The sequence below is a fragment of the Carcharhinus amblyrhynchos genome, chromosome 1 (assembly GCF_965287045.1).
Source record: "Carcharhinus amblyrhynchos chromosome 1, sCarAmb.v2.hapA, whole genome shotgun sequence".
NCBI lineage: Eukaryota > Metazoa > Chordata > Chondrichthyes > Carcharhiniformes > Carcharhinidae > Carcharhinus > Carcharhinus amblyrhynchos.
In genome coordinates, this window is record NC_137324.1 from 153700538 (window position 1) to 153727637 (window position 27100).

Here is a 27100-nt window from a genome sequence, read left to right on the forward strand (position 1 = left end):
ATGGCAAAGAAACGCAGGTCAAAATAAATGAAATCCAAAAAGGGTGAAATAATTTCCAAGAAATTGGAAAACACCAGTCAAGCACTATTTTTACACTCCCCAAAGTGGTGTTAGTACCAGCCCCAAGACAGGACTACTTTGTAGTCTTTCTCAGCCTGAGTTTTACTGTACAAGAACTCCCCATTGATTTGATTTATTATTGTCATATGTATTAACATACAGTGAAAAGTATTGTTTCTTGCGCGCTATACAGACAAAACATACCATTCATTGAGAAGGAATCGAGAGAGTGCAGAATGTAGTGTTACAGTCATAGCTGGGTGTAGAGAAAGATCATCTTAATGCAAGGTAAGTCCATTCAAAAGTCTGACAGCAGCAGGGAAGAAGCTGTTCTTGAGTCAGTTGGTACATGACCTCAGACTTTTTTCCCCCAGAGGAAGAAGGTGGAAGAAAGAGTGTTCAGGGTACGTGGGGTCCTTAATTATATTGGCTGCTTCGCCAAGGCAACGGGAAGTGTAGACAGAGTCAGTGGCTGGGAGGCTGGTTTGTGTGATGAAATGGGCTACATTCACGACCTTTTGTAGTTCCTTGCAGTCTTGGGCAGAGCAAGAGCCATACCAAGCCATATACAACCAGAAAGAATGTTTTCTATGGTGCATCTGTAAACGTTAGTGAGAGTCATAGCTGACATGCCAAATTTCCTCCTTCTTCTGAGAAAGTAGAGGCGTTGGTGGGCTTTCTTAACTATAGTGTCGGCATGGGGGGGATCTAGGACAGGTTGTTGGTGATCTGGACACCTAAAAACTTGAAGCTCTCGCCCTTTCTACTTCGTCCCCATTGTTGTAGATGGGCATGTTCTCCTTTATGCTTCCTGAAGTCAATGACAATCTCCTTTGTTTTGTTGATATTGAGGGAGAGATTATTGTTGCCACACCAGTTCACCAGATTCTCTATCTCATTCTTGTACTCTGTCTCATTATCGTTTGAGATCCTACCTACTTCGGTGGTGTCGTCAGCAAACGTGAAAATTGAATTGGAGGGAAATTTGGCTGCACAAGGTGTACAAGGAGTAAAGTAGCGGGCTGAGAACACAGCCTTGTGGAGCACCGGTGTTGAGGATTATTGTGGAGGAAGTGTTGTTGCCTATCCTTGCTGATTGTGGTCTGTGAGTCAGGATCCAGTTGCAGAGGGAGGTTCCTAGGCCCAGCCCACGGAGTTTGGAGATGAGTTCGTGGGAATAATAGTGGTGAAGGCTGAGCTGTATTCAATAAAAAGGAGTCTGACATAGGTGTCTTTATTATTTATGCACTGGCCAAGTTAACCCTCGTGAGTTCTACACCGAATAATGGGTTAAAGCAAGAGTACATGTACATTTGATTATTTTAATTACTTATCCAATTGCTTAATAGGGTGTTCCTGTTCACCTGAAACCCCAGCAATGGGGTGAGATCATGTTTCCAACCTGATGCCAAATTTCTGCATTTTAACCCCTTGCATGAACTTGCTTCCCCTTAGCAATTAAAATTGTGTCTATTAACTCTGTTTTGCTCCACAGATATTCCTGACTTGCTGAAAGTTTATAGCTTTTTCTGTTCTAGATTTGTAGCATCTGCGGGTGTTTTGTTTTTATTTTGGATATGCTCTTCTATAAAGCGAATATATTGAGCTTGGTTTTAAAAACTAGCAGGTAGAATAATTGGCTTTGTGTTTCATTTGTATCTTACCATTACTGTTACAAATTTGGTTTCAGAAAAATACTGGAAGAAATATCAATATGCATCTAAGTTTGTTCATTTGGTGAGATCCAAAACCCCAAAGATTACTCTATACACGAAATATGCCAAATGCATGCTGATGGAGAATACTCCACAAGCTGATGTTGAAGTCTGCTTTTACGATGGTGAGTCTTAAGTGCTTAAATATTGTGCACAATAAGCTGCTGACACTATTAGCATGTGAATTTTTTTACTACTTTGACAACCTGTTAACAGGAGCCAAGATTAATAAGACATCAGAATTTATTCGAATCATAGAGAAGTCTGGGAAATCTCACACTCTCAAAGGAGCAAAAATGAATGGACCAAGTGAAGAAGTAAATTCTTATGTGGAACATGCATGTGAGGTAAAAAAGCTATTTCTGATGTGGTCAATCTTTTTGCCTGCTGTTGTTAAATATCCTCTATTTGTGTAATGCATGGAATATGCATAATTGTATTTTTTTTAAATATTTGTATGGCATTCTTGCAGTTGACCTGATGTAATTCATATAAATTCTGACCTAGCTGGGATATTTGTAATTGGGGCAATCCATATAATGCATTTTGTGACCTGTAACTGTACAATTGCCTGTCCTGATTTGGTCTAAATGGATCAAAGCTTTGATTACAGTTTGAGATTTTTGTAAAAGCAATTTCAATACTGATGAGCACTAGAAAACGCAAGGTAATAATTGAACCACATCCCAAACAAATTAATATATAAATATATGTTTCATAAATAAATTCTAGTTGTTACCATAAACTACATAAGCATTGTGCTATAGGGTAAAAATTGTCACCTTGAAAATTAACTTAGCTCTAAATTATTAGGATTAAATGCTGCTCAATTCCAAAAAATTTATTTTCAACAGCTTGTGGGTAGAGATAGAAGCCAAAGCCTATACATAATGGAACAATGATAATTATAAAAATTCCTTGTCAACAAAACTAATCTACCAATTGGGAATCACTCTTGTTTTAATAATAAGACCTGTGACTTTCGGTATCTGCTCCTTTCCTCTATGTATTCTTGAGGTCCCTTAATTGATTTCTTGTGGGAATCTACGTTTTGACAGTCAATTCAGAAACCCTGACCCTGAGAAAAGAAAAACATCCACAGGATTCCAATCCCTTAACATGCAATATAGTGAGGGTTGTTGAGAAAATTACTTGGAGATGTAAAGGAGGAATTTTTCGAATGAATTTAGAAAACAAATTTGACAAGTATGAAAGAGTAACACAATTGTACTTCAAAATTGAAATACAAATAACTCTCAATTCTAAATAGCTATTTGTATCTACTGTAGGCTCATCAGACTTGTCTTGATCTGGAATCTATTATTGCTGTACAAGAAGAAAGGATGGAAAGACAGATGTCATTTTTTCCAATAATCATTGGAAGGTAAAACATTGATTTATGAATTGTTGTGTATAATTTGAAAAAAAGTGCAAATAATTTAAAAGTACAATTGACAGTCAAACAGGACTTGTTTAAATGGTCACTATTTGAATGGTTTATTGCCTGACAATTCTATATTTTTTCTAATGTAGACGGCCATCCAACACAGATCCAATGCAATCCCCAACTCCTTTAGTGGACCCAAAATCTGCATCAGTGGAGCAGCCACTAATTCAACATATCTCCAACCAGGCTGCAGGCAGTAGTCCCTCTGTAAGTAACCAATCTATATATTTTATACATCAAGCAAAATTTCATATGACCAACATTTTTCTATATAATTACAACGAGGAATAAGATTTTAGAAATAGGCTTTTTTGGATGTTTTTGATATCATTACTTTAGTGTCATCCATTTGTTTTCCATTAATCCAAGTCTTAATAGGATAACATTAAAATAAAATGGTTCACACCTGATTTCAAGTGGTAAATGCAGTGCTTTAGATCATTTACTATATCTGAAAGCCTGCCAAAATACATTAAAGATGCAGCGTAGATTATGCCCTGTTTGGCTGGACTCATGCACCTTAAATTCTTAAGAGTAAATACATTATTCTGTGTAAGTTGCATTCAGGAAGAGCTTATATAAGTCACTTGCTGATAGATCGGTTAGCTTGATGGGTAATCTTTTTTAAAAGATAAATTTCCCTTTTGTTGGAGTCAGGTTGAGTTTCAGAAAGCAGCATCTGCTATGCTTCAGGCTAATGTCAAGACTTGTGTTCCATTGTGATTTTTAAAATCTGTATAGACGTGCTCCATGCCCTTTTTTGTGATATGTACAAATAGAATATACCGTCTTGGTACCAATACCTATACATCTGTCAATATTAAAGAGTTAGTGTGGTGAGTTTTTTGAATTTGTGGTTTTTTGAATTTACTGCAGTCAGGTGGTTTACTTGTTTACCTCTTCTCTCCATTCCCCTAAGCAGGATTTTGCTTTATTTGCAATTTTCTTTCTTTATAATGATTTTTTTTTCTGGCACGAAATTGAAGCAGGGCTGTTTAATAGAAATTGCAGACTTACCACAAGTGTAGCAACAACAGCATTAGCATTTAGCCATATAAATCCTAAGTTGAGTAACAAATGCCTTTTTAGATAAAAATACTCGTGCATATTTACTCAATAGATATGTGACATTATTTAATGCTAAACCACACTTTCTTTCTCACTTGCCAAAGTTTGGAAATTTGGCCTGAATTTATCATATTCAGCCCCTCATAATGCAGCTTCTAGGTCTTTGTCCATCAGTTGACTGATACTTTATTCATTTGAATGCCTGCACATGAGCCAGTTATTTGTCTAGAGTGCATTTAGATATGGTTTATTCTTTGGTATAACTTGCCCATTTGCAGCTGCTTTTTTTTTTGTTGGGCTAGCTTCCTTCTATCATGGAGCCATTATTGCCGAGTTTGACATAACAAATATTATCGCTAAAGTCTAGCAATTTCACTTGTGCAAGATGCCATTTTAGCAGATAATTAATTAGCAACAACCAAGGCAGTATGGCACAGAAACTGTCAAAGAGCCTAGGCATTCTCCAGATGTTGCCTCACCATTTTGCCAACAAATGTGTAAAAGGGTTGACATATATGTGGATATAAGAACATAAGAAATAGGAGCAGGAGTAGGCCATCTAGCCCTTCGAGCCTGCCCCGCCATTCAATAAGATCGTGGCTGATCTGTGGCTCAGTTCCAAATTCCCGCCCTCTCCCCATAACCCTTAATCCCCTCTCTCATCAAAAACCCATCAACCCGCGTCTTAAAAATACTTAGCGAGGTAGCCTCCACCACTTCAACGGGCAGAGAATTCCAGAGATTCACCACCCTTTGAGTGAAGAAGTTCCTCCTCAACTCCGTTCTAAACCGCCCCCCCTTTATCTTGAGGCTGTGCCCCCTAGTCCTATTATCCTTTCTGAGCGGGAAGAGTCTCACCACCTCTATCCTATCCATCCCATTCATCATCTTATACGTCTCAATGAGATCTCCCCTCATTCTTCTAAACTCTAACGAGTACAAGCCTAGTTTATTCAGCCTCTCCTCATAGCTCAACCCCCTCAACTCCGGCATCAGCCTAGTAAACCTCCTCTGCACTCCCTCCAAGGCCAAAATATCCTTGCGTAAGTACAGCGCCCAAAACTGCACACAGTACTCCAGCTGCGGCCTCACCAATGCCCTATACAGCTGCAGCAAGACCTCCCTACTTTTATATTCAATCCCCCTCGCTATGAAGGCCAGCATCCCATTTGCCTTCCTGACCACCTGCAAGCTGGCTTTTTGCGACTCATGCACAAGGACCCCGAGGTCCCTCTGCACCGTCGCCTGCTGCAGTTTTTCTCCACGTAAGTAATAAAGTATGCAGTGTGAACGAGTATTGAGATAATTTGCTGAATGAAAGTATCTATTACATTGCCACTAATTACATTCTTTTAGTGAAAAAAACAATGGTCAGACCTGAAATTGGATGCCTGGCACTGTGCTTCTTTTTCCGTGTGCCTTTATTTTTTTGCAAAAACTTTTGTGGCATTTTATGAAATGGTTTCTGGAAATTTACAATGCAGTATATCCACCAGTTCTTTTTATCCACAGCATGTTACTTCCTCAAAAAATTTTATTAAGCTGATTAAACATGATTTGCCTTTCACAAAACCGTATTTTGGATTTTGTGGATTAGCCATGGTAAATGTGCAGGATTACGGGGATAAACTGGGGAATGGGCCTGGATGAGATGCTCTGTCAGAGTTGGTGCAGACATGATGAGTTGAATGGTCTCCTGCACTGAAGGGATTCTGTATTTCTTGGAGTGGCATATTGAAATGAATCTCAGTGCAGAAGAAGTCTTTCAGCCCATCGAGTCTGTGCCACAAACAAGAAACACCTGACATTCCACCTAATCCCATTTACCAGCATTTGGCCCTGAACCTTGAATGTTATGGCATTCCAAATGCTCATCCAGGTTTTTTTTAAAGGATGAGGCAACCTACCTCTACCACCCTCCCAGGCAGCACATTTCAGTTCATCATCACCCTCAGGGTAAAAACATTTTTCTACACATCCCCCTCCTAAATCCTCTGCCCCTCACCTTGAAACAATGTCCTCTCATGACTGGCCCTTCAACTAAGGAGAACAGCTGCTTCTTATCCACTCTGTCCATGCCCCTCATAGTTTTGTACGCCTCAATCAGGTCATTCCTCAGACTTCTCTGCTCCAACAAAAATAAACCAAGCCTATCCAAGCTCTCTTCACAGCTTGAATATTCTACCCCATTCAAATGTCTGACGGCAGTAGGGAAGAAACTTCTTGAGTTGGTTGGCATGTGTCCTCAGACTTTTGTCTTTTTCCTGATGGAAGAAGGTAGAAAAGAGTATGTCTGGGTGCATGAGGTCCTTAATTATGCTTTTCTGAGGCAGCGGGAAGTGTAGGCGGAGTCAGTAGATGAAAGGCTGGTTTGCATGACGGACTGTGCTACGTTCACAACCTTTTGCAGTTTCTTGCGGCCTTGGTCAAAGCAGGAGCTATTGTGATACATCCGGATTTTTTCTATGCTGCATCTGTAAATGTTGTTGAGAGGAATTAGAAGGTGGCACATTGTCCCAAATCCAGTTATGTGGCTCTCTTGCAGCCCCTGGCCAAGCCATGCTCCCATGACCTCAACATTAACCCTGAGCAGTACCCACTTTAGAAATTGTAATGTGGTAAATAATTAAAAAGTTACCTTATTAAAAGTCTTAACTTTTTGTCATTTTTAATGTATGGGGTAATGCTAGAAATCTGATTCACATAGCAGACACTGATCCCTTTCTCCTCTCTCACTCTCTCTCATCTACACTCTTGCCCCTCTCTCTGTCTCTTAACTGTATCTCGCCCTCTCTCGCCCCTCTTGCTAATGTGCACATTGTTAACTCATTTTTCAAAAATATTTATAAAATTTCTTGCTATCTATTTTTATATTTCTTGCTAGCTTTCCCTTCTAGTCTAATTTTTTTGCTCCTTATTAATCTTTTAATCATTCTCTGCTGCTTCTCGTATTCTGTCAAATCTTCCAACAATGCAGCTTTGCACAATTATAAGCTTTTCCTTTAAGTTTTATGCTATTGTTAACCTCTTGGTAACCACAGGTAGTGTGTTTCTCCCTTGGACTGTTTCTTCCTCATTGGATGTATGTGTTCTGTTTATTCTGAAGTAATCCCGCAAATGTTTGTCACTGCATCTCTATTGGCGTATCTCTTAATCTAATTTGCCAATTCACTTTAGCCAGCTCTGCTTTCATGCCCTCGTACTTGCCCTTATTTAAGTTCAGTACATAGCCTTTGACCCACTCCTCTCTCCCTCAAACCGAATGTAAAATTCAATCAAAGAACAAAGAAAGTTACAACACAGGAACAGGCCCTTTGGCCCTCCAAGCCTGCACTGACCATGCTGCCCGACTGAACTAAAACCTTCCCTACCCTTCCGGGGACCATATCCCCCTATTCCCATCCTATTCATGTGCTTGTCAAGACGCCCCTTAAAAGTCACTACTGTATCTGTTTCCACTACCATTCCCGGCAACGAGTTCCAGACACCCACTACTCTGTAAAAAAAAAAAATCTGCTTCTTACATCTCCTTTAAACCTTGCCCCTTGCACCTTAAACCTATGCCTCTTAGTAATTGAGTCTTCCATCCTGGGAAAAAGCTTATGACTATCCACTCTGTCCATGCCTCTCATAATCTTGTAGACTTCTATCAGGTTTCCCCTCAACCTCCGTCACTCCAGTGAGAACAAGTTTCTTCAACCTCTCTTCGTACTTAATGCCCTCCATACCAGGCAACATCTTGGTAAATCTTTTCTGTACCCACTCCAAAGCCTTCACTTCCTTCTGGCAGTGTGGCAACCAAAATTGAACACTATATTCCAAGTGTGGCCTAATTAAGGTTCTGTAAAGCTGCAACACGACTTGGCAATTTTTAAACTCAATACCCTGGCCGATATAGGCAAGCATAAGAAATAGGAGCAGGAGTAGGCCAACTAGCCCTTCGAGCCTGCCCCGCCATTCAATAAGATCATGGCTGATCTGTTGTGGCTCAGTTCCACATTCCCGCCCTCTCCCCATAACCCTTAATCCCCTCTCTCATCAAAAACCCATCAACCCGCGTCTTAAAAATATTTAGCGAGGCAGCCTCCACCACTTCAGCGGGCAGAGAATTCCAGAGATTCACCACCCTTTGAATGAAGAAGTTCCTCCTCAACTCTGTTCTAAACCGTCCCCCCCCTTTATCTTGAGGCTATGCCCCCTAGTCCTACTATCCTTTCTGAGCGGGAAGAGTCTCTCCACCTCTATCCTATCCATCCCATTCATCATCTTATACGTCTCAATGAGATCTCCCCTCATTCTTCTAAACTCTAACGAGTACAAGCCTAATCTATTCAGCCTCTCCTCATAGCTCAACCCCCTCAACTCCAGCATCAGCCTAGTAAACCTCCTCTGCACTCCCTCCAAGGCCAAAATATCCTTGCGTAAGTACAGCGCCCAAAACTGCACACAGTACTCCAGCTGCGGCCTCACCAATGCCCTATACAGCCGCAGCAAGACCTCCCTACTTTTATATTCAGTCTCCCTCGCAATGAAGGCCAGCATCCCATTCGCCTTCCTAACCACCTGCTGCACCTGCAAGCTGGGTTTTTGCGACTCATGCACAAGGACCCCGAGGTCCCTCTGCACCGTCGCCTGCTGCGGTTTTTCTCCACGTAAGTAATAATCCTTCCTACCATTATTCCTACCAAAGTGGACCACCTCGCACTTGCCAACATTAAATTCCATTTGCCATTTCCTGGCCCATTCGCCCAGCCTATCTAGATCCTTCTGTAGACTCTCCCCACCCTCCGCTCAATTTGCCTTTCCACCAATTTTGGTGTCATCAGCAAATTTCGACACCCTACACTCGGTTCCCTCCTCCAGATCATCTATATAAATGGTAACTAGCTGATCATGCCGTATGCCTTCTTGATTACCTTCTCTGCCTGCATTGTCATTTTCCGTGATCTGTGTACCTGTACACCCAGATCCTTTTGCCTATCAGTACTCTTAAGGGTTCTGCTATTTACTGTATATTTCCTATCTGTATTAGACCTTCCAAAAATGCATTACCTCACATTTGTGAAGTGATATTATGATTGCTCCAATTGCCTTCACTATGAGACCATTAATATCATGCTGCACAATACTAGGTCTAGTATAGTTTGCTTTCTGGTTACCTCCAAAACCTGATGTTGAAATGAACTATCCTAGAATATTCTTGGAACTCCTTATCCAGTTCACCTTTGCCCATCTGACTTTTCCAGTCTATATATAAATTAAAATCTCCCGTGACTCTCACTGTCTTTCTAACAATCTCCCATTTTTTTTTTCCCTTTTGCTCCACACTTTGTGGTTATTATTAGGGGCCCTGTACACAAATCCCATACGTAGCTTCTTGCCTTTACCGCTTCTCATTTTTACCCAAACTGTTTCCACATCCAGGTTTCCTGAACTGGGGTCATCCTATTCTATTGTGCTAATACTATTATTTAATGAACATTCCACCTTTTTTGCTTCCTGTCCTTCCTAAATCTCTTGTACTCTTCCGTATGCATCTCCCAATCTATCTTCCTGCAGCCATGTTTCTGTAATTGCTATCAAATCCCATTTATTTCCATGTGGCTCCAGATCTGAGATTTAAAAACTTATGAAGTCCATCTACTGCAGATTGCTTTAGTTATAATTGCTACTTTCAATAATTAAACTTGAATTTTCTCTCTGCCTTTTGAGAAGCTGCTGCTTCATGATGTATGGTACAGTTCTCCAAGTGCTTGAGTATCTATTTTCATCTATGGTGTACACATTGTATATACTTAGTTGCAAAAGGAATGCTATTTTCAAATTGGAATAACATGCACTTTGTTGCTTATTCTGTCCTTGCAGATTTGTTCATGTGAAAGTTCTAATTTAACAACTGCCACTGTTGTTAAAAATAAATCTGCACCTTCTGCACAGACTGTAGTATCTCCAAGTCCAGGACAAGTGCTGAAATCTGTATTTGTACCCAATATTGGCTGGGCTTCCCAGGTATGCATTATCATTCATTCATCTCAAAATATTATACTTTTTACAATTATGCCCACCTCAAATGATTTTGTAATTGTTAGGCTAGTGGAATTCTATAACATGGCTCAGTGCCACTCTGAAGTAGCAGGATTTCCTCTTTGAAAAGCAAATTCTCTGAAAGTGAAGGTGCAACCTTCAGTTTAATTTTATGCCAATTTCATTAAATTGAGAATTTGAGTTAAAATGAGAGAGCTGAAGCAAATAAAACCAGCAATTATGCAAGTTTAAGATTATTAGGCTTTCAAATCTGATCCATCCAAGGTGCAAATTTGATTATTCAATTGCAGGTTCCCTCTTCTCCCTTTTCTAAAAAAAACTGATTTGCTTCTTCCTTTACGAAAATAAAACTGCTTTCATATCTCCCTAACTGTGAGCCCTAATGTTCCTAATTCTGAATATGCATTGATCATGTTAATAAATCTAGGCCTGGAGGAAAGTAACAGAAACCTAATCCTATTTTGTTTCCTATTTCTGCGTTGTACTTATGACCTTAAAGAAGTTGGTGGTCCCCTTTGCTAAGAATGGGCATTTTCTGTTTCATACAAACAAGAATAGTAGATCAGAATTTTAAAAAATGAATTGGACAGGTACTTGAGAATAAGGAATGCACCAAAGTTGCAGATCAAGGATCAGGGACTAAGCATGTTTGCGCTTCAGAATCACAGGAATGTTATAATGAATGCCCTCCTGTACCTTAAGTTTGGCGAAGGGGAGGATGATGTGTTAATATCATTGAACTAGTAATCCCAAGCTAATGTCCTGGAGGCACATGTTCAAATCCCACCACAGCAGATGGTGGAATTTAAATTCACTGTAAAATCTGGAATTGAAAGCCAGTCTCATTATTGATGATCATGAAATTATCATTGTCATAAATACCCAAGTAGTTTGCTAGTGACCTTTTTAGAGAAGAAAATCTGCCATTCATACCTGGTACGGCCTACATGTGACATGATCCACATTGACTCTTAACTGTACTCGGAAATAGCCTAGTAAGCCACTCAGTTCAAGAGAATTAGTGATGGCCAACAAACGTTGGCAATACCCACATCCATAAGAATTGGGAAAAAGAAAGGTTGCTCTGATTTTATGAATTCAAACTTGTTCTCCAGTTAGATCAATCATGGTTGAATTATATATATATGAATTAGTACCCCTGTTTTTGTAACCATTATTACCTCTGTTAAGCAACGAGTGTCAACTGCAGGTGGGTTTTCATGACAGATTTTTACTGAATTCAAATTTCCCATCTGCCATGGTGGGGTTTGAACCCAGGACCACTGAGCATTACTAGGTTACTAGTCTACTGACAGTACCATTACACCACTGACTGTCCCTAAGGGATAAGAGTGACTATACTGACTGGTGTCTTGGGAGAACAATTAAACCAGTAGAAGGAGTTTATATTAAAACAGAAGGTGATACTATATTTAAAAATTGTTTTCAGCCCATCTTTGTTTGATACTCACACACTCGGAAGAGAGAAATGTGTATTTTAATACCAAGTATCAAAGATGATTTTGGTTTGAAACCAAAGTTGAGGGTTTCAATTAAGGTACTGAATTTGAAGTAATTGATGAAATAAAGAGGTTAAGCTACAAATAATGTTTATTACTGTTTGATAGCTAATCAGTGGTGAGGTCTGGGTTCAGTTTAATGATGGTTCGCAGCTCCTGGTGCAAGCTGGAGTCGTATCTGTTGTTTACACATCTCCTGAGGGCCAAGCAGTCAGGTAATTTTTTTTTAAAATATATTGTTCTACATGCCAGTGTTCTACATGCCACTGTTGTTCAATACAAGTTCATTTATATGGAATGCTATTATATCTAACCCATATTACAAAAACAGATGCAGACCAAAACTTCACTCGTATATTTACCCAATTACCTGCTGACATGCTCCCTCAACATGATAACTAACTGGATTTAAATAACACATAATAAAATACTGATATATTTATTTCTGATCTCTGTTTTCTACGGCACTTCAGAAATTACAGCAACAGTTCCCCTGTGTATGTGCTAGCTGTTTTAAAATAACAAAACAATCAACTAGGAATCTTAATATTCAGAGGTCAAATGTCTTTCATGAGGTACATATTCAGAATACCCAAGGCATTCTCTTCAAAGAAATCCAGTTGCCATCTTGAAAATGTTTCCAAAGGGGAATTTGTGTGAAATCACTGCAGCATAGTCCTAAATATTCAGTCTGCAAGTGATCATAAAGCTGCTGTAAATGAATAGAGATTCAAAGTTCTATAATGTAAAGAACCAGGGAAAGAGAAATCTTAGTGACTATCTGTAACAGAATTGTAATACGTGGTGGACAGAGTAATTCTAACTCAGAATTTTTCAGAAACTTTAAATTCTGCTATGTTAACTGGCAAAATTCTTGACATTGTATAAAGTGCTGGGAGGAAAACGTGGATTGAGAATTTTCTATTTAGAATTTTAAATCCGAGTTAAACAAGCTTGCTTGAATTCTAATTGTCAATGAAAAGAGGTTTTGTTTTGGATGTGTACTCTTCATTTCTTTTCTGGTTGTATTTCATATTTACAGTTTTATTATGCAGTATGCTGCACTCATCTGCCTATAAACTAATTATTGCTCTAGCACATTCCTGTTGGTACACATTGCTGCATATTCCATCTTTGTATTGTTAGAAATTCCTACATGTTCTGTCTTGTTGTCATCTCTACACTTGGCTCCTTTGTTGAAGATGTTATTACAGAATGCCTACTGTTTCTTACTTGTTTCTAAAAGCTAATAATGATGCTGATCTTGTATAGGAATGTCCACTTCCTCATCTCCATGAAAAATGAAAATGTTTGTGTTGATAGGTATGGACAAAATGAGAAGATTCCTGACCATGTGAAGGAGAAGCTGCAATGCCTGTCTTCAATCCTAGGATTGCTGGCAAATCAAACAAACCAACATAGAATTCAGTGAAGTAAACTCATCTGTAATGTGAAGTCAGAAATTTGGCAACATTTTCTTCTGGTATTCTGCATAATGATGCTTCCCAGAGAGAGGCTGATATACTTCCTTTTTCCCTTTTCTAAAAGTAGTTTGAAGCTTGTGTTGTAACAATAACCAAGTTCAAACTGGAAATTGTTGTAAAACAAAGCTAACATGCTTTGATGTAGCAATGTGTAAATATTGAACCCAATATTGTAAATATTTTGTATATTTTGTAATGCATGTTAATGTAAATGAAAGATTTTTATTTTTTCTATGCTCATTTAAAAATGTATTTTTGAGTGAACATTAATGTAGTGTTAACACAGTTCAAATGGCAGTTAAGTTGTATTTATCTGCTTTGTGTATAAAAGGGATTTATACAAATTATATATAAAAAAAAAAGCTTGTAAATGAACTTTGTTTTTGTAAGACATAATTTTATATAGATATTTTATATACTTCTGTAGTGGATGCATTCTGATTACAACTATTTTAGCAATTATCTACTTGTGACATGTTGGCTTTACATTTTCATCCATTGTTAGTAGAACACTTTCTTTCCCAAAATGTAACTGGGAATTTCACTTAATATCTTTATACATGACATACCTCATTTATTTTGGATTTTTTAAAAACATACTTGTACAAATTGATAATCTTGAAACTGCAAATCTCCCTATACAAATGTAAAATAGGGTGCACTGATCATAGGGTGTACTGATTTTAGGTCAGCAATACAATGTCATCATACCAGTGTCCAAAATTACAGAAGACAAGGGGTGTGGAATTTTAAAATAATTTCAAGCTCAACAGCTTGTTAGCAACCCAATTATCTACCATTTTTCATTGCCCACTGCATCTTTTGGGCAACAGATGTGAGCATTTTACAGCAATTATGATAAGATGGTGAAAAGGAATAAGAAGAAGCTTTCCACCGTGACCAGGTCTCAATTCAACAGCAGAGTCTGCTAACGAAAGTGGCAGTGTCAATATGTTTATAAACTAATTTTTAACTTTTTGTTATGATGGCAGGCTCCAGTGGGGGGTGGGGGAACCTTTAAATTTATAGCCTTATACCATGACCAACTTACCACATGATGTCCTGGCTCAGACTTCAACTTGGGCATAGAACTCTCCCCTTTGCACTTCCAGTCACCCTGCCAAATGGTCACTATTTGGCCATCTAATGCTTGATTGGATGGGCTGAGACGATGGAGGCAGTAGCCAGCCAAGCACTTGGCTTCTGTTTTATTTCCCTCAAATTGTTGAAGGATCCAGCCTGGTATGTTTTGATATTTTGTTAATGTGCATAGCATGTTAAGAAAATTGACCACAGTATGTCCAAACTCACATTTGAATTTTTAAAAAAGCATTAAATATTAAATGTTTGCTCATTCGTTATTGAACTCTGGGGTCCAACCTTGGTCTGTAGCTGAGAAGCAATGATCAGCTGAAATTGAATTGCTGACATAAGTTGTTTCTGTTTTGTGTGGTATTGGTCATAATTGGTGTGGAAGGAAGGCAAAATGTGTACAGAAATTCTGTTGTGGGAACTGGAGTCTAGATGGCTCATATTTTGCTTGTGAACTGTGAATTGTGTGTAACATTTGTATCATATTTTCTCTTGTATATAGTTGACAATTCTAATACAATGATTGCTTTGTATTTTGATGCTATTAGTCTAGTTTACTTTCTCAACTCCCCTTCCTTTAGGGAGACCTGTCACGTTTCAGGGTGTTTTGACTTTTACACAAACTTTGAAAAAAATAATACTGTTAGGTATACTGAGTCATACAATTTATTTCAACAGAGAGGCTAAGCTGAAAGATAATTTGTATTTATTAGTGTCACAAGTAGGCTTACAATAACACTGGAATGAAATTGCTATGAAAATCCCCTAATTGCTGCACTCCAGTGCCTCTTCTGTCACATTGAGAGTGAATTTAGCATGGCTAACGCACCTAACCAGCACGTCTTTCAGACTGTGGAACAAAACCGGAGCACCTGGAGGAAACCCACGCAGACACAGGGCGGAAGTGCAAATTACACACACACACACACACACACACACACAGCTGGGAATTGAACCCGGACCTGTGATGCAGCAATGCTAACCACTGCCACCATGCTGCCCTTTAAAATGATAATAAGTGGCATTGATGCTTTCCATTTGTAACTGTCAGAACAATAAAATCCGTCATCTATATTTGTCACCATTTCCCCTTTTTTAGTTACAAATAATGATATACAAAGCGTATAAAATTATGATGGGAATAGATAGTGAATGAAAGCAGGCTTTTTCCACTGAGGCTAGGGGAGAAAAAATTAGAGGACATGGTTTAAGGGTGAAAAGTTTAAAGGGAATATTGGGGGCAGGGGGGGCTTCTTCACACAAAGTGATGGGAGTCTGGAATGAGCCACCAGCTGAAGTGGTAAATGCAGGCTCACTTTTAACATTTAAGAAAAACTTGGACAGGTACATGAATGAGAGGGGTCTGGAGGGATATAGTCCAGGTGCAGGTCAGTGGGACTAGGCAGAAAAGTGATTTCGTACAGCCAAGAAGGGCCAAAAGGCCTGTTTCTGTGCTGTAGTATTCTATATACAGTTGGAAAGGTTTAAAAAAAGTGTTTTGGCAAAAGTTAACTTCCATGGAAGGGAATGTATTAGAAGTGCTAGAGGATACTTTAAAAACCATCTTGTTTCAGTCAATCAATGATTAAGGTAGCAGCAGTTTTTCCAAATTTTGTTTTCTATACACAATTAACTTCTATAAATTGGGCTTCTTAAATTCAATCATAATTGCTGTTCTGTATACTCACCTTGCTGTGAAATGAAGCACACTTAATTGTATCTGGCCTTGTTTCACCAAAATTAAAAGCAAAATCTGGCAGCGTTTGTGGAGAGGAAGAGTTCATCAGATTGATGAACTACCATTACTGTTTTTATTTAAGACTTTCAGCCTCTGCAGCATTTTCATTTTATTTCCCCACATATTTCTGTGGTTCACATTCAAAGAGATTGAAAAGACATGTACAATACCCACAAATACCCAGTACAGATCATAGTGTTACTTTTGTCCAATATACCATCAGGTAGATTCAGACTCTGTGTAAAACTGCTAGTGAGCCAAAGAAGTTACCTACAGCAGACCTAAAATTATAAATAGTAGCAGGTATCTAATGTAGGAGGCTACACTAATATATTGCATTTAAAATTAACTAAATAGATGTGTAACATTTAAAAATGTTCAAATAAAGCAGAAACTCAAAGGTTGGAAGACAATTCAGTTAATAAAAATTAAGAAGGTGTCTAGAGTAAATGTAGACAGGAAGATGGCAAAAGCAGGAGCAAGGAAATCAAATGCCAATTTGGAGGCCAATAAGAAAAAGCATCTGATGTTGAGAAGAAATTTTCAACAGTTTGAATTTAACACTGCTTCCTAATTAGGTTGTGTTAATTGAGATGACAAAGTATTTCCTCTCCAAGGGCATATTACTGTAGTTAAGTATTTTCAGTAAGTTTCTAAACTCTCCCATTTGTAACCTGATCTTAAAGCTGAAAATTACAAACAAAAACACATCTCGTTTTATTAGTGTATGCTAATTGAGTTTTTAGTAAATTAGGTATTTTTAAAATCATGCCTAGTAATTCCTGAGTGCCAAAATAAACTGAGGAGTATCCTTGCATTGACACAACTGGCAGGTAGGAATTTGCCATGCAAATAATTTCAATCTGGGTTGCAGCCAGTCTTTAGAGTGATGAAGCCTCCTGCACAATGTTTTTTTTTAAAAACAGGCGTTAAAGATTAGGCAACTCAATTGCTTCTTAAATTTGCTGTTTTGGCTGATTTCAGCTACACTAACCTGATAATCTGGCTAAGTTAGGGGTTCCATTTGTAGACACGCAGGGTAGAATAGGTGTAGGGTGATGCGGCGGCGCGGGCTCGTTGGGCCGAAGGGCCTGTTTCCCGTGCTGGGTTGTTCTTTGTTGATAAAATCCAGCCCAAACTAGCAGAAGCTCCACACCACAATATACCTCCATTTCTCCGGATGCTTGTAAATATGGTTGTGCATAATGTAGTGAAACTTGTTAAGCAGTTACAGCTGCAGGACTTGTATCTGTTATCACATGTCCTTGATTTCAGAATAGTTATTGTATGTATAGTTAACTGAGCCAAATATCCTAGCATGGTATCATTTCCTGTAACATTCTTTCTTGTCACCCTGACCTGGCACTGCCTAATTCTGGAAGGATGAGATTTCAGTTAACTTTCTATTTGGATTTGTGATTCCTTTTTCTCCCTGGATTGTTAATTTCTAGCTTATGTATAATGGAGATATTTTTACCCAGTATCCATAGCAGCAGAGAATCGCCTCCATCCTTGTGATAGAACTGAATACTTGCAGAACTCTAAGTTTATTTGCTGCTATGCATAATTGGAAAAGTTTGCAACCTAAGATTTTCATTCACTGATGCCTTGCAATTACCTATATGACTCATGGTTTAAGTTGTAAACCGACAGGTGTCAGTGGTTTCAGAGGGCACTTTTTAATCTATTAAAATTAAGTTTTTTGAGACTGGCAAGAGGTGCTTTTAGAGAGTTTGAATTATTCACCAAAATGTGTACAAATAAAATGTACCGTAACCTTAATCCAGAATATTGCCAATCACAATATTTCCTTTTAATGCCTCTGTTAAGCTTTAGTATGATCAATTTTGTTGCAGGTGTTGATAATGTGGCATGAAGTGGGGTGTTATGCAGACTGAATTAACTATTTCAGCTTTGAATGAAATGGGTTATTATCATAAAACTTTATATAAAACTATCACTTGAAAATCTCCTTACGATACACCAGTTTTAGTGTAAAAACTTAAGTTACTAATTAAACAATAGTACATAAAAACAAAGATTACATCAAGATATAAAACAGAATGACAGTTTTTCTGTACCATTTAATTTACAGCAGTATCAATATAAGATATAAAGTGCAAATTAGTTAGGTTTTATCATTTGGTTTCAAGACTATATCTTTTTAGCCCATCATTACTGCACTCTCTGGTACTGGATTAAGAATCCTATGAGTCTCTTATACATCACACCTATTAATATTATAGCAGCAAGCACTATTCCACAGATGGGGCCAAATGTCCATCGAGGTCCATAATGAGTGTAAATTTGGCTAACAAACACTGGTCCAAGGGTACGTGCTCCACTACCAGAGGCTGTTAGCCAGCCCATATAAGTACCCTAAGAGGTTAAAAATGAGAAGGTTAGATGTCATACACTCTACTCAAGGAAACAAAATATTTAAGTAACAGCAGAATCTGTTTCCAAAATTCTACCTGGCCCCCATCCATCTAGTTCTAAACTAGCTATAATAATGGTCACAGGATAGGAAGAATTATTAATGTGCAGGGAATTATACTTTCTGATCAGTGGTGATGAGATTAAACACCCATTCTTAATGTTAAGTATCTTCACAACCACCAATGAAACCATGTTACTTAAGAGGCAAATTTGCAGTTTTCAAAGCAACCGAGGGATGTGTCTTGCTGAGGGAGGGAGAAATGCCTGTTTTGCCCAGTTAGGCAAGATAGTTTCTTTTTCACCTGAAGCATTTGTTATGTGCTGTTGCTGTTTAGCCCAAAATAAAGATATAGGTACACTGTTGGAAGTGAAAATTGATTATAAAACATACTGTTACAATTAAGTTTCATATTCCCATCCTAGTCACTTAGTGTAAAGTTATCTCTGATGTCCAAATTGTAAAAGCATATCAATTTAACTCCTAAGATCCTGGCTGAGATCAGGAACCCACCTATAGGGGTGGCTGTTGTAGACATTAAATAATCTATAATACTACAGTACAACAATTTTTTTTGTTCCATGGTGTCATTCCATACCTACATTTCACCACCACAGAAGATGGGGGAGTTGTCATGCGCAGCTATATAAACTTGGCCCTTTGATCTGGAGATTTGGATCAATAAATTCTATCACTCCACTAGTACGTTAGTTTTGTAATATATTAACAATACAACAGTACAGCTAAGAAAACTGACTTTAAAGTGAATGGGACATTTTCCAGATTGGTATCAAACCCTGTTTTTTTCATCCCATGTTTTTCTGAGTATGAGTGGTCTGTCTCCCTCTGCTGGTTAGCAAATGAGGGAAATTTCCATCTGGTTCCTTTAAGAGTTAGTCTGACAATAGGCCATCAGTTCCACTGTTTTAGTCTATGAAATATTGATGAGCAGAGTAATCTTAAAACCAGGTCATCTATGTGCAGATCAACAAGAGATGGGTGAGATCCTAAATGAATATTTCTCATTGGTATTTACTGTTGAGAAATGCATGGATGTCGGGGAAATAAATTGTGGTGTGTTGAGGAGTATACATATTACAGAGAAGGAGGTGCTATAAGTCTTAAAGCATATTGAGGTAGATAAATCCCCAGGATGTTGTGGGAGGCTAGGGAGGAAATTGCAGGTCCCCTAGCAGAAATATTTGAATCATCACAGCTACAGGTGAAGTGCCTGAAGATTGGAAGGTAGCAAATGTTGTGCCTTTGTTTAAGAAGGGCTGCAGGGAAAAAGCCTTGGAACTACAGACCGGTGAGCCTAATGTCTGTAGTGGGTAAGCTGCTAGAAGCAATTCTGAGAGACAGGACCTACAGACACTAGAGGAGCATGGACTGATGAGGGACGGTCAGCATAGTTTTGTGAGTGGAAAATCATGTCTCACAAATTTGACTGAGTTCTTTGAAGGGGTTTCCAAGAAAGTAGATGGGGACAGTGTAGTTGACATTGCCAACATGGACTTTAGCAAGGCCTTTGACAAGGTACTGCATGGTAGATTGTTGCAAAAGGTTAAATCTTACAGGATCCAAGGTGAGATAACCAATTCGAAGGCAGAGAATGGTTATAAAGGGTTGTTTTTCAAAATGGAGGCCTGTAACCAGCAATGTGCCTCAGAGTTCAGTGTTGTGTATTCTGTTATTTGTTATCAATATTAATGATTTGGATGAGAATTTATGGGGCATGGTTAGTAAGATTGCAGATGATAAAATTTGTGGCATAGTGGACAGTGAAGGTTATCTAGGATTGCAATAGGATCTTGATCAATTGGGGAAGTGGGCCGATGAATGGCAGACGGAGTTTAATTTAGATAAATGTGAGGTGATTCATTTTGGTAGATCGAATCAGGGCAGTAAGTACTCAGTTATGGTAGGGTGTTGGGGAGAGTTTTAGAACAAAGAGATCTAGGAGTACAAGTTCATAGTTCCTTGAAAGTGGAGTCACAGGTGGACAGGGTGATGAAGAAGGCATTCGACATGCTTGGTTTCATTGGTCAGAACATTGAATACAGGAGTTGGGATGTCTTGTTGATATTGCACAAGACATTAGTAAGGCCACACTTGGAATACTGTGTACAGTTCTGGTCATCTTATTATAGAAAGGATATTAAACTAGAAAGAGTGCAGAAAAGATTTACTAGGATGCTACGGGGACTTGACGATTTGAGTTATATAGGAGAGGCTGGATAGACTACAACTTTTTTTCCCTGAAGCGGAGGAGGCTTAGGGGTGATCTTAGAGATCAATAAAATAATGAGAGGCATAGATGAGGTAGATAGTCAACATGTTTTCTCAAAGGTCGAGAAGTCTAAAACTAGAGGTTGGTGTAATCCAAGACCATAATTAGGTTTAAGGTGAGAAGGGAGGGATACAATAGGATCCAGAGGGGCAATTTTTTCAGAGTGGTGAGTGTCTGGAACAAGCTGCCAGTGGCAGTAGTAGAGGCGGGTATAATTTTGTCTTTTAAAAAGCATTTAGACAGTTACATGGGTAAGATGGGCATAGACCAAATGTGGGACTATCTTAGTGGTTAAAAACTGGGTGGCATGGACAAGTTGGGCCAAAGGACTTGTTTCCATGCTGTAAACCTCTGACACTATATTACATTGATTTGATTTTGCTCACTCAGATTTTCATTTAGATTTTAATTTTAACAACGTTGAGTGGAGTTGCACACTTGCCAGTACAGTAATCAACTGGAAACTGCTTCAGTGTTATTTGGCTGAAGGAAGACAGAGTATCACCCTTTAAAGATATGTTATTGGTTACAATTAAGGTGCCAGTGAAGTGTGGAATCTGAAAATTGCAGGTGTTTGTCTCAGCAAAGTATTTGCCCTAATTATGATCTTGGATTACACCAAATTAAAATGGGAGAACATTCGTGGGAAACTGAAGGATCAAAGCTACAATCATAAAACAAAAAAGTAATAATACAAATACCACCATGCAGTTGTGTTACTGAATCTCTTCATGATTCTGATCTTATTAAACATGTCTTTTGACATTTTACTATAATTAAGCATCTCTTACCTGGGGCTTTGGTCCAAGAATTTTTGAATACAATGTATAAGATATAACATTACAAACTGGATACCCCATTCCAATCAGGATAGCAGAAAGAATGTACTGAGTTAGATGGATGATGGGAGTATACTGACACCACACTTGATCCACAGGACAACCTGTTCTCTCAGCACTCAGGCTGAGTGAAGGTTGCATGAATAAATTCCAAGTAACTATGGATGCTTCATTGTACTTTATTTCAACAGAAGAGTAGTTGGAAGCATTCTTAATCCCTGTCAATGATAGAAAAAATAATTGTTATTTCTTTTTAATGCACAGAGTTGACTCTGCCATTAGCTGCTTCAAGGAAAAACAATACAAATAAACATAATACCACATTCAAGTACCTTGCAACTGATGCACAATCCAGCATTTTTCTCCATTATAAGTTACTAGGTTTATCTTTATAAAACAACCCATGTGCACTTGTAATGATACATTTCTGCCAATAATGGTGCTGCAGCACTTAAGTTTTTTATCTCCTAGCACTCAGTCTGTACTACAGATAATCTCTATGCTCCTCTGCTTCTCATCTTAAATTTCCAGATGATTTAATATTAAATAGAAAAACAAAGTATTACACAAAAATAAGGATCAAACGTATGGATTTTAAAATGGTGACAATGCCATCTGAGCATCCTGGTCCAAAATCCTCCATCCTTTGGACTTCACCTTAAGTAGAATTATATTTGGCTGGCTTCTTTATGCAAAATGCAATGTGACCTTAACTTGAAAAATAATTAAAGTTAGTAAGCACATCACTTAATCTGTCACCAGTGGTTTTCTTATGTAGCCAAGCCTGGAGTGTAGTTGGTGCAATCCATTGTCTATCATGTTCAGATTTTTTTTAAAAATCCTACGCTGGTGTGGCCCATCTTGTAATTTCTCAGGCATTTTTCTGAAGCTTTTCTTTTTAAAAATATGTACAATGTTACTAAAAAAATGTAAATATAATTCTGACTCAGCTTAACTTCCTTTTCAGCGAAGTTTAATTAAAGGAGATTAAAGACATGATTTTCATCCTGGATGTGCTGGCAATTTCTTGCTACTGGCAGGCATGTTGGCCTGCGGCTGTATTCCTGCCTACACCCTATTATCAGGGAGGTGGATTTTGGGAAGTGACAGTTACCCACCCATTCACGAATGGCAGGTAGCCAATTTTGACAAAGTGCCAGCTGAGGGCGCTCTTCACGGTGTTTGGATTTTTTTTTACTGGAATCGAATAATGGTGACTCCCCTGGCAGCAGGCCAGAGGTGCATCCTACAAAGCAACCCATCATGGTTCTGCTGAGCCAGGGCCCATCCAGTTGCCCAGCAATGGTGATAAGACAGCAGTACCATCATTCATTGTCCATTTTCACAGCCTAACATTTTGCACAATAATCAAAAGAGACCAAGGGACTCTAAAATGAATGAGATTGATATTGCTGACAAATACAACTCACTACAAAATTCCTGCTTACCTTTAATCCATTATTATTGTAAACAAAACTCACTCACATTATTTAATAGTCTGAAGCATGACATATATTCTTGCAAGTTTCAAAGGTTATTTTTTGATATTTCAACTTTAATTGTGTAAATCAGAAACCATTAATTCAATCAGTTCTACTAATGTCTAAGTTCCTTCAAGGACAGAAACAGTGACAGATAAGGAAGTGAATATATTTATACTTTTGCTGAATAATGTTTACCCTGGAAAATTAAGTTATGCTGCAGCTCATATCTGTGGAAAATGCTGCCATAGATTCAGATTTTCTCTCCATAAACATCAGGGAAAGGTTTTGGGGTTGACTGTGTTAGGTTATCACTACAGACCTAATGGCTGTATATCATAATTATCCAAATCCTATCATTCTCACCAAAAACACAGAATTTGCATATTTTTATTTAAAATAACTTAATCCATCAATCTACTGCGTGACTGCTGGTGATGGGAGGGGTGAGAGAGAAGATACATGGGAGCTTACATTACACATTCTGTGTAACTTTTATTATTTGCATATAAAAAACACTGTGTAAATGCCAGTAATATACTATCATCAGCTCACAATACCAGTTAAAAGGAATCAGATAGTCTTTACTGTGTTAGCATTTATAAACTACATTAATTTCAATACAAAATTGGACTCTATCAGACATGCTCAATGAATCACTGCTTCATAACATGCTGCCAGTATTTTATATCCATTATTTATTGAATCTGACTAATATTGTCGCCCATGTAATCAATATTTCAAATGTAGATATGCTAATGAACAAACACACGAAAGGAAAGCCAGAAATATCACAGCAAACCTTCTAAACTCCTACAATGATTATAGTCCAAAATAATATGTCAACATTCTGAATTGTAATCTCTCTGATTTAACGGTTATTGGTACATCTCCCATGGTATTGGTCATGAATAATCTAGGAGCTGGAACAAACTTCTTGTACTTATGCCTTTACAGCAGCCATATACAACAACGGTTCAGTAATTTTAAAAATATATCAAAGGAATATCTATCATTACATGACTGATACAAGATAAAAATATTCCACATTTTACTGACACTAAATGATACAGGAATCACAAGAATTAATATTTGTAATACTGTTTGTCTACCACGTCTTTCAGTTATTAGGATGATACCTTTACAAATTAACATAAAACATCAAAACTGCTGGTTTCCTCTGGTCTAAAGCTGAAATTTTACAAAGCCTCTGTCCATCTACAAAATTCTCTTCCTGAAGGTAGTGAACCTTTAATTATTCTAATGACCAATAATAATTTTAGATGCTTTGTAATTAAATGCACAATCCCTTGCAGTGAGGAATATTCACAGGTGATCTTATCAAAACATGGAAGATCCTGAGGGAACTGGACAGGATGGATGCTGAGAGGTTATTTCCCTTTGTGGGACATATAGAACTAAAAGACACAGTTTAAAAAAAATTAGGATCCCATTTAAGACTGAAATCAGGAGAATTTTGTTCTTTCAGAGGGTTATTATTATATGGTATTCTCTTCCTCAGAGAGTAGTGGAGGTTGGGTCATTGAATATATTCAAGGCTGAGTTAGATAGATTTTTGATTGACAAGGCAGTCAAGGGTTATGGTTATGCAGACAGGAAAGTGGAATTAAGGCCACAATCATCAGCCATGATTTAACTGAATGGTAGAATGGGGTCAAAGGGCCAAATGGCCCACTATTGCTTTCTATTTTTTGTGTTCAGTGTATTATTTCACTGTACATTGCAATGGAATAAAGTTATCTAACACCTTAAGATTCCTAGCTTTGGCTACTTCCCACAGTACATGTTCTAAGGTGCAAATGCTTTATTTATAGTTTCCACCATGGTCAATTCAATATGCATAAATCTAATTTTTTTTAAAAATTCCTCTTCTTGGAGTTAAAAGTTTTGGTAAAACAGTTGATAAAAGCAAATTACTGCAGATGCTGGAATCTGAAACCAAAAGAGAAAATGCTGGAAAATCTCCGCAGGTCTGGCAGCATCTACAAGGGGAGGAAAGAGCTGACGTCAAGGTTTTTTCCCTCAATCGTGGATTCCCATCTACAATTGTCGACAGGGCCCTCAACAATGTGCAGTCCCTTTCTCGTGTCACAACCCTCACCCCCTTCCCTCCCTCCTAGAACAATCATAGAGTCCCCCTTGTTCTCACATTTCACACCACCAGCCTCTGCATGCAAAGCATAATCCTCCGCCATTTTTGCCAACTCCAGCATGATGCCACATCAAACACATCTTCCCTTCACTCCGTCAGCATTCCACAAGACCATTCCCTCCAGGATAACCTAGTCCACTCTTCCACTATATCCAACACCTCTCCCATCACTCATGGCACCTTCCTATGCCATAGCAGAAGGTGTAACACTTGCCCTTTTACCTCTTCTATGCTTACTATCCAAGGTCCAAAACATTCATTCTAGGTTAAGCAGCATTTCACTTGCATCTCTTTCAGTTTGGTGTATCCCAATGTGGTCTTCTCTATATCGAAGCGACCAACCATAGACTGGATGATCACATTGCTGAGAACCTTCTGTCTGTGCGCAGTCAGGACCTTGACCTTCCCATTGCTGGCCTTTTTAACACATGATCCTGTTCCCATGCCCACACGTCTGTCCTTGGGCTGTTGCGATGTTCCAGTGAAGCTCAATGCAAAGTGGAGGAACAGCATCTCATCTTCCAGCTAGGTACTTTACAGCCTTCTGGTCTCAACATCAAATTCAACAACTATCCCACCTCGACCCTTTTGTTTTCATTATTTTTTGTTTATTTTTTAAAGTTCGCTACCTTTTATTTATTGTCTTTCATCATTTTTCTTCCCCTCCCCACTCTTACCCCCTACTTTATCCCCCTTCCCTTTTCTAAATTTTACCTCTGTCTCATCCATTCCCCCCCCCCCACCACCCCAACATCTTCATCTGTCACAGCTTGCCCTCTGATTTAAGCTTCTCTGCTGTTTGGCCATTCACACCCTTTATTTTCTCTGTGGACATCCATTAGAGCCTTTCCCCCTGGTTTCTATGGCTATGATTCATCTTTCATTCCCCCACCCTGTAGTATAAATATCTCCCACTTTCCATGCCTTTTAGCTTTGATAAAGGATCATCTGGACTCGAAACGTCAACTCTTTTCTTTCCTCTTCTCCAGATGTTGCCAGGTCTGCTGAGATTTTCCAGCATTTTCTCTTTTGGTTGCTGAAACAGTTATTTGTGCAACAGGGTCCATGAGAGTTTTCCCAAACGTCAAGTCCCAAATGACTAAGCTTAAACAGGTGGCTACTTACTGCAGTCTGGTACAAGCTGACTGAGTGACTGTAGACTCAGCCTTATAAACAATGCCTGCCAGCCCATTACAAATCAGGTCCCCACCCTAGCAATGTTAGAAAATGTATCCTAAAATGCCTTCAGTTCAAAATTCAATTGTATGAACACTTATTTCCCTCCACCATTTTGTAGATCAGCCTGGTCGACATGCTGCGTGATAGGAACTATAGTTTCACAAAGGCAGAAATATCTACAGCTCTTATGCACACATTCACACACCCAAAAAGTGTGTTCACAAGAGATTATAATCCATTATGTCCAAGGCAACTGAGGCTTGAAGCAGACTTCCAAGTCCTATCATAAAAAGAAGGGCAGCCTCCAAGATCTCTTACATTTATTATGGGTGCATTTTATGATGCAAATTAAAATGAATAGTTATTTTAAATTACATTTTAAGTGATAGTCATATGACTACTCATCTAGTTCATTCAAAAATTCAAGATACAGCTGGAAGTATAACTGTACTAACTAAAAAAATGTTGTACAAATTAATAATGCATGGCTGTTTCAGCATTCACAGATGTCCTAAACTCAGCATGCCCAAAC

At 38.4% G+C, this 27100-nt stretch overlaps 2 protein-coding genes across 4 annotated transcripts in view; one reads left to right on the top strand and one right to left on the bottom strand.

The window, feature by feature from the left end:
- Nucleotides 1–15127, top strand: part of plk4 (polo-like kinase 4 (Drosophila)) — a 39122-nt gene extending 23995 nt beyond the window's left edge. Inside the window, exons 10-16 of the mRNA XM_080193785.1 lie at nucleotides 1751–1900; nucleotides 1992–2122; nucleotides 3065–3159; nucleotides 3309–3429; nucleotides 10156–10299; nucleotides 11964–12070; nucleotides 13179–15127. Of these exons, the coding sequence (XP_080049911.1) occupies nucleotides 1751–1900; nucleotides 1992–2122; nucleotides 3065–3159; nucleotides 3309–3429; nucleotides 10156–10299; nucleotides 11964–12070; nucleotides 13179–13287 (857 nt within the window). The 3' untranslated portion in view covers nucleotides 13288–15127. The remainder of the gene's footprint in view (nucleotides 1–1750; nucleotides 1901–1991; nucleotides 2123–3064; nucleotides 3160–3308; nucleotides 3430–10155; nucleotides 10300–11963; nucleotides 12071–13178) is intronic.
- Nucleotides 15128–15715: 588 nt separating this feature from the next.
- mfsd8 (major facilitator superfamily domain containing 8) overlaps nucleotides 15716–27100 on the bottom strand; it is a 53411-nt gene continuing 42026 nt past the window's right edge. For 2 of the 3 annotated variants that reach the window (XM_080193799.1, XM_080193806.1), the window contains 2 exons: nucleotides 21688–21953; nucleotides 15718–18548 (listed from right to left, as the gene is read on the bottom strand). In XM_080193799.1, coding sequence (XP_080049925.1) covers nucleotides 18345–18548; nucleotides 21688–21953 — 470 coding nt within the window. In that variant the 3' untranslated portion in view covers nucleotides 15718–18344. Of the gene's footprint in view, nucleotides 18549–21687; nucleotides 21954–27100 lie in introns of all 3 variants that reach the window. The other variant, XM_080193814.1, reaches the window with a different exon arrangement.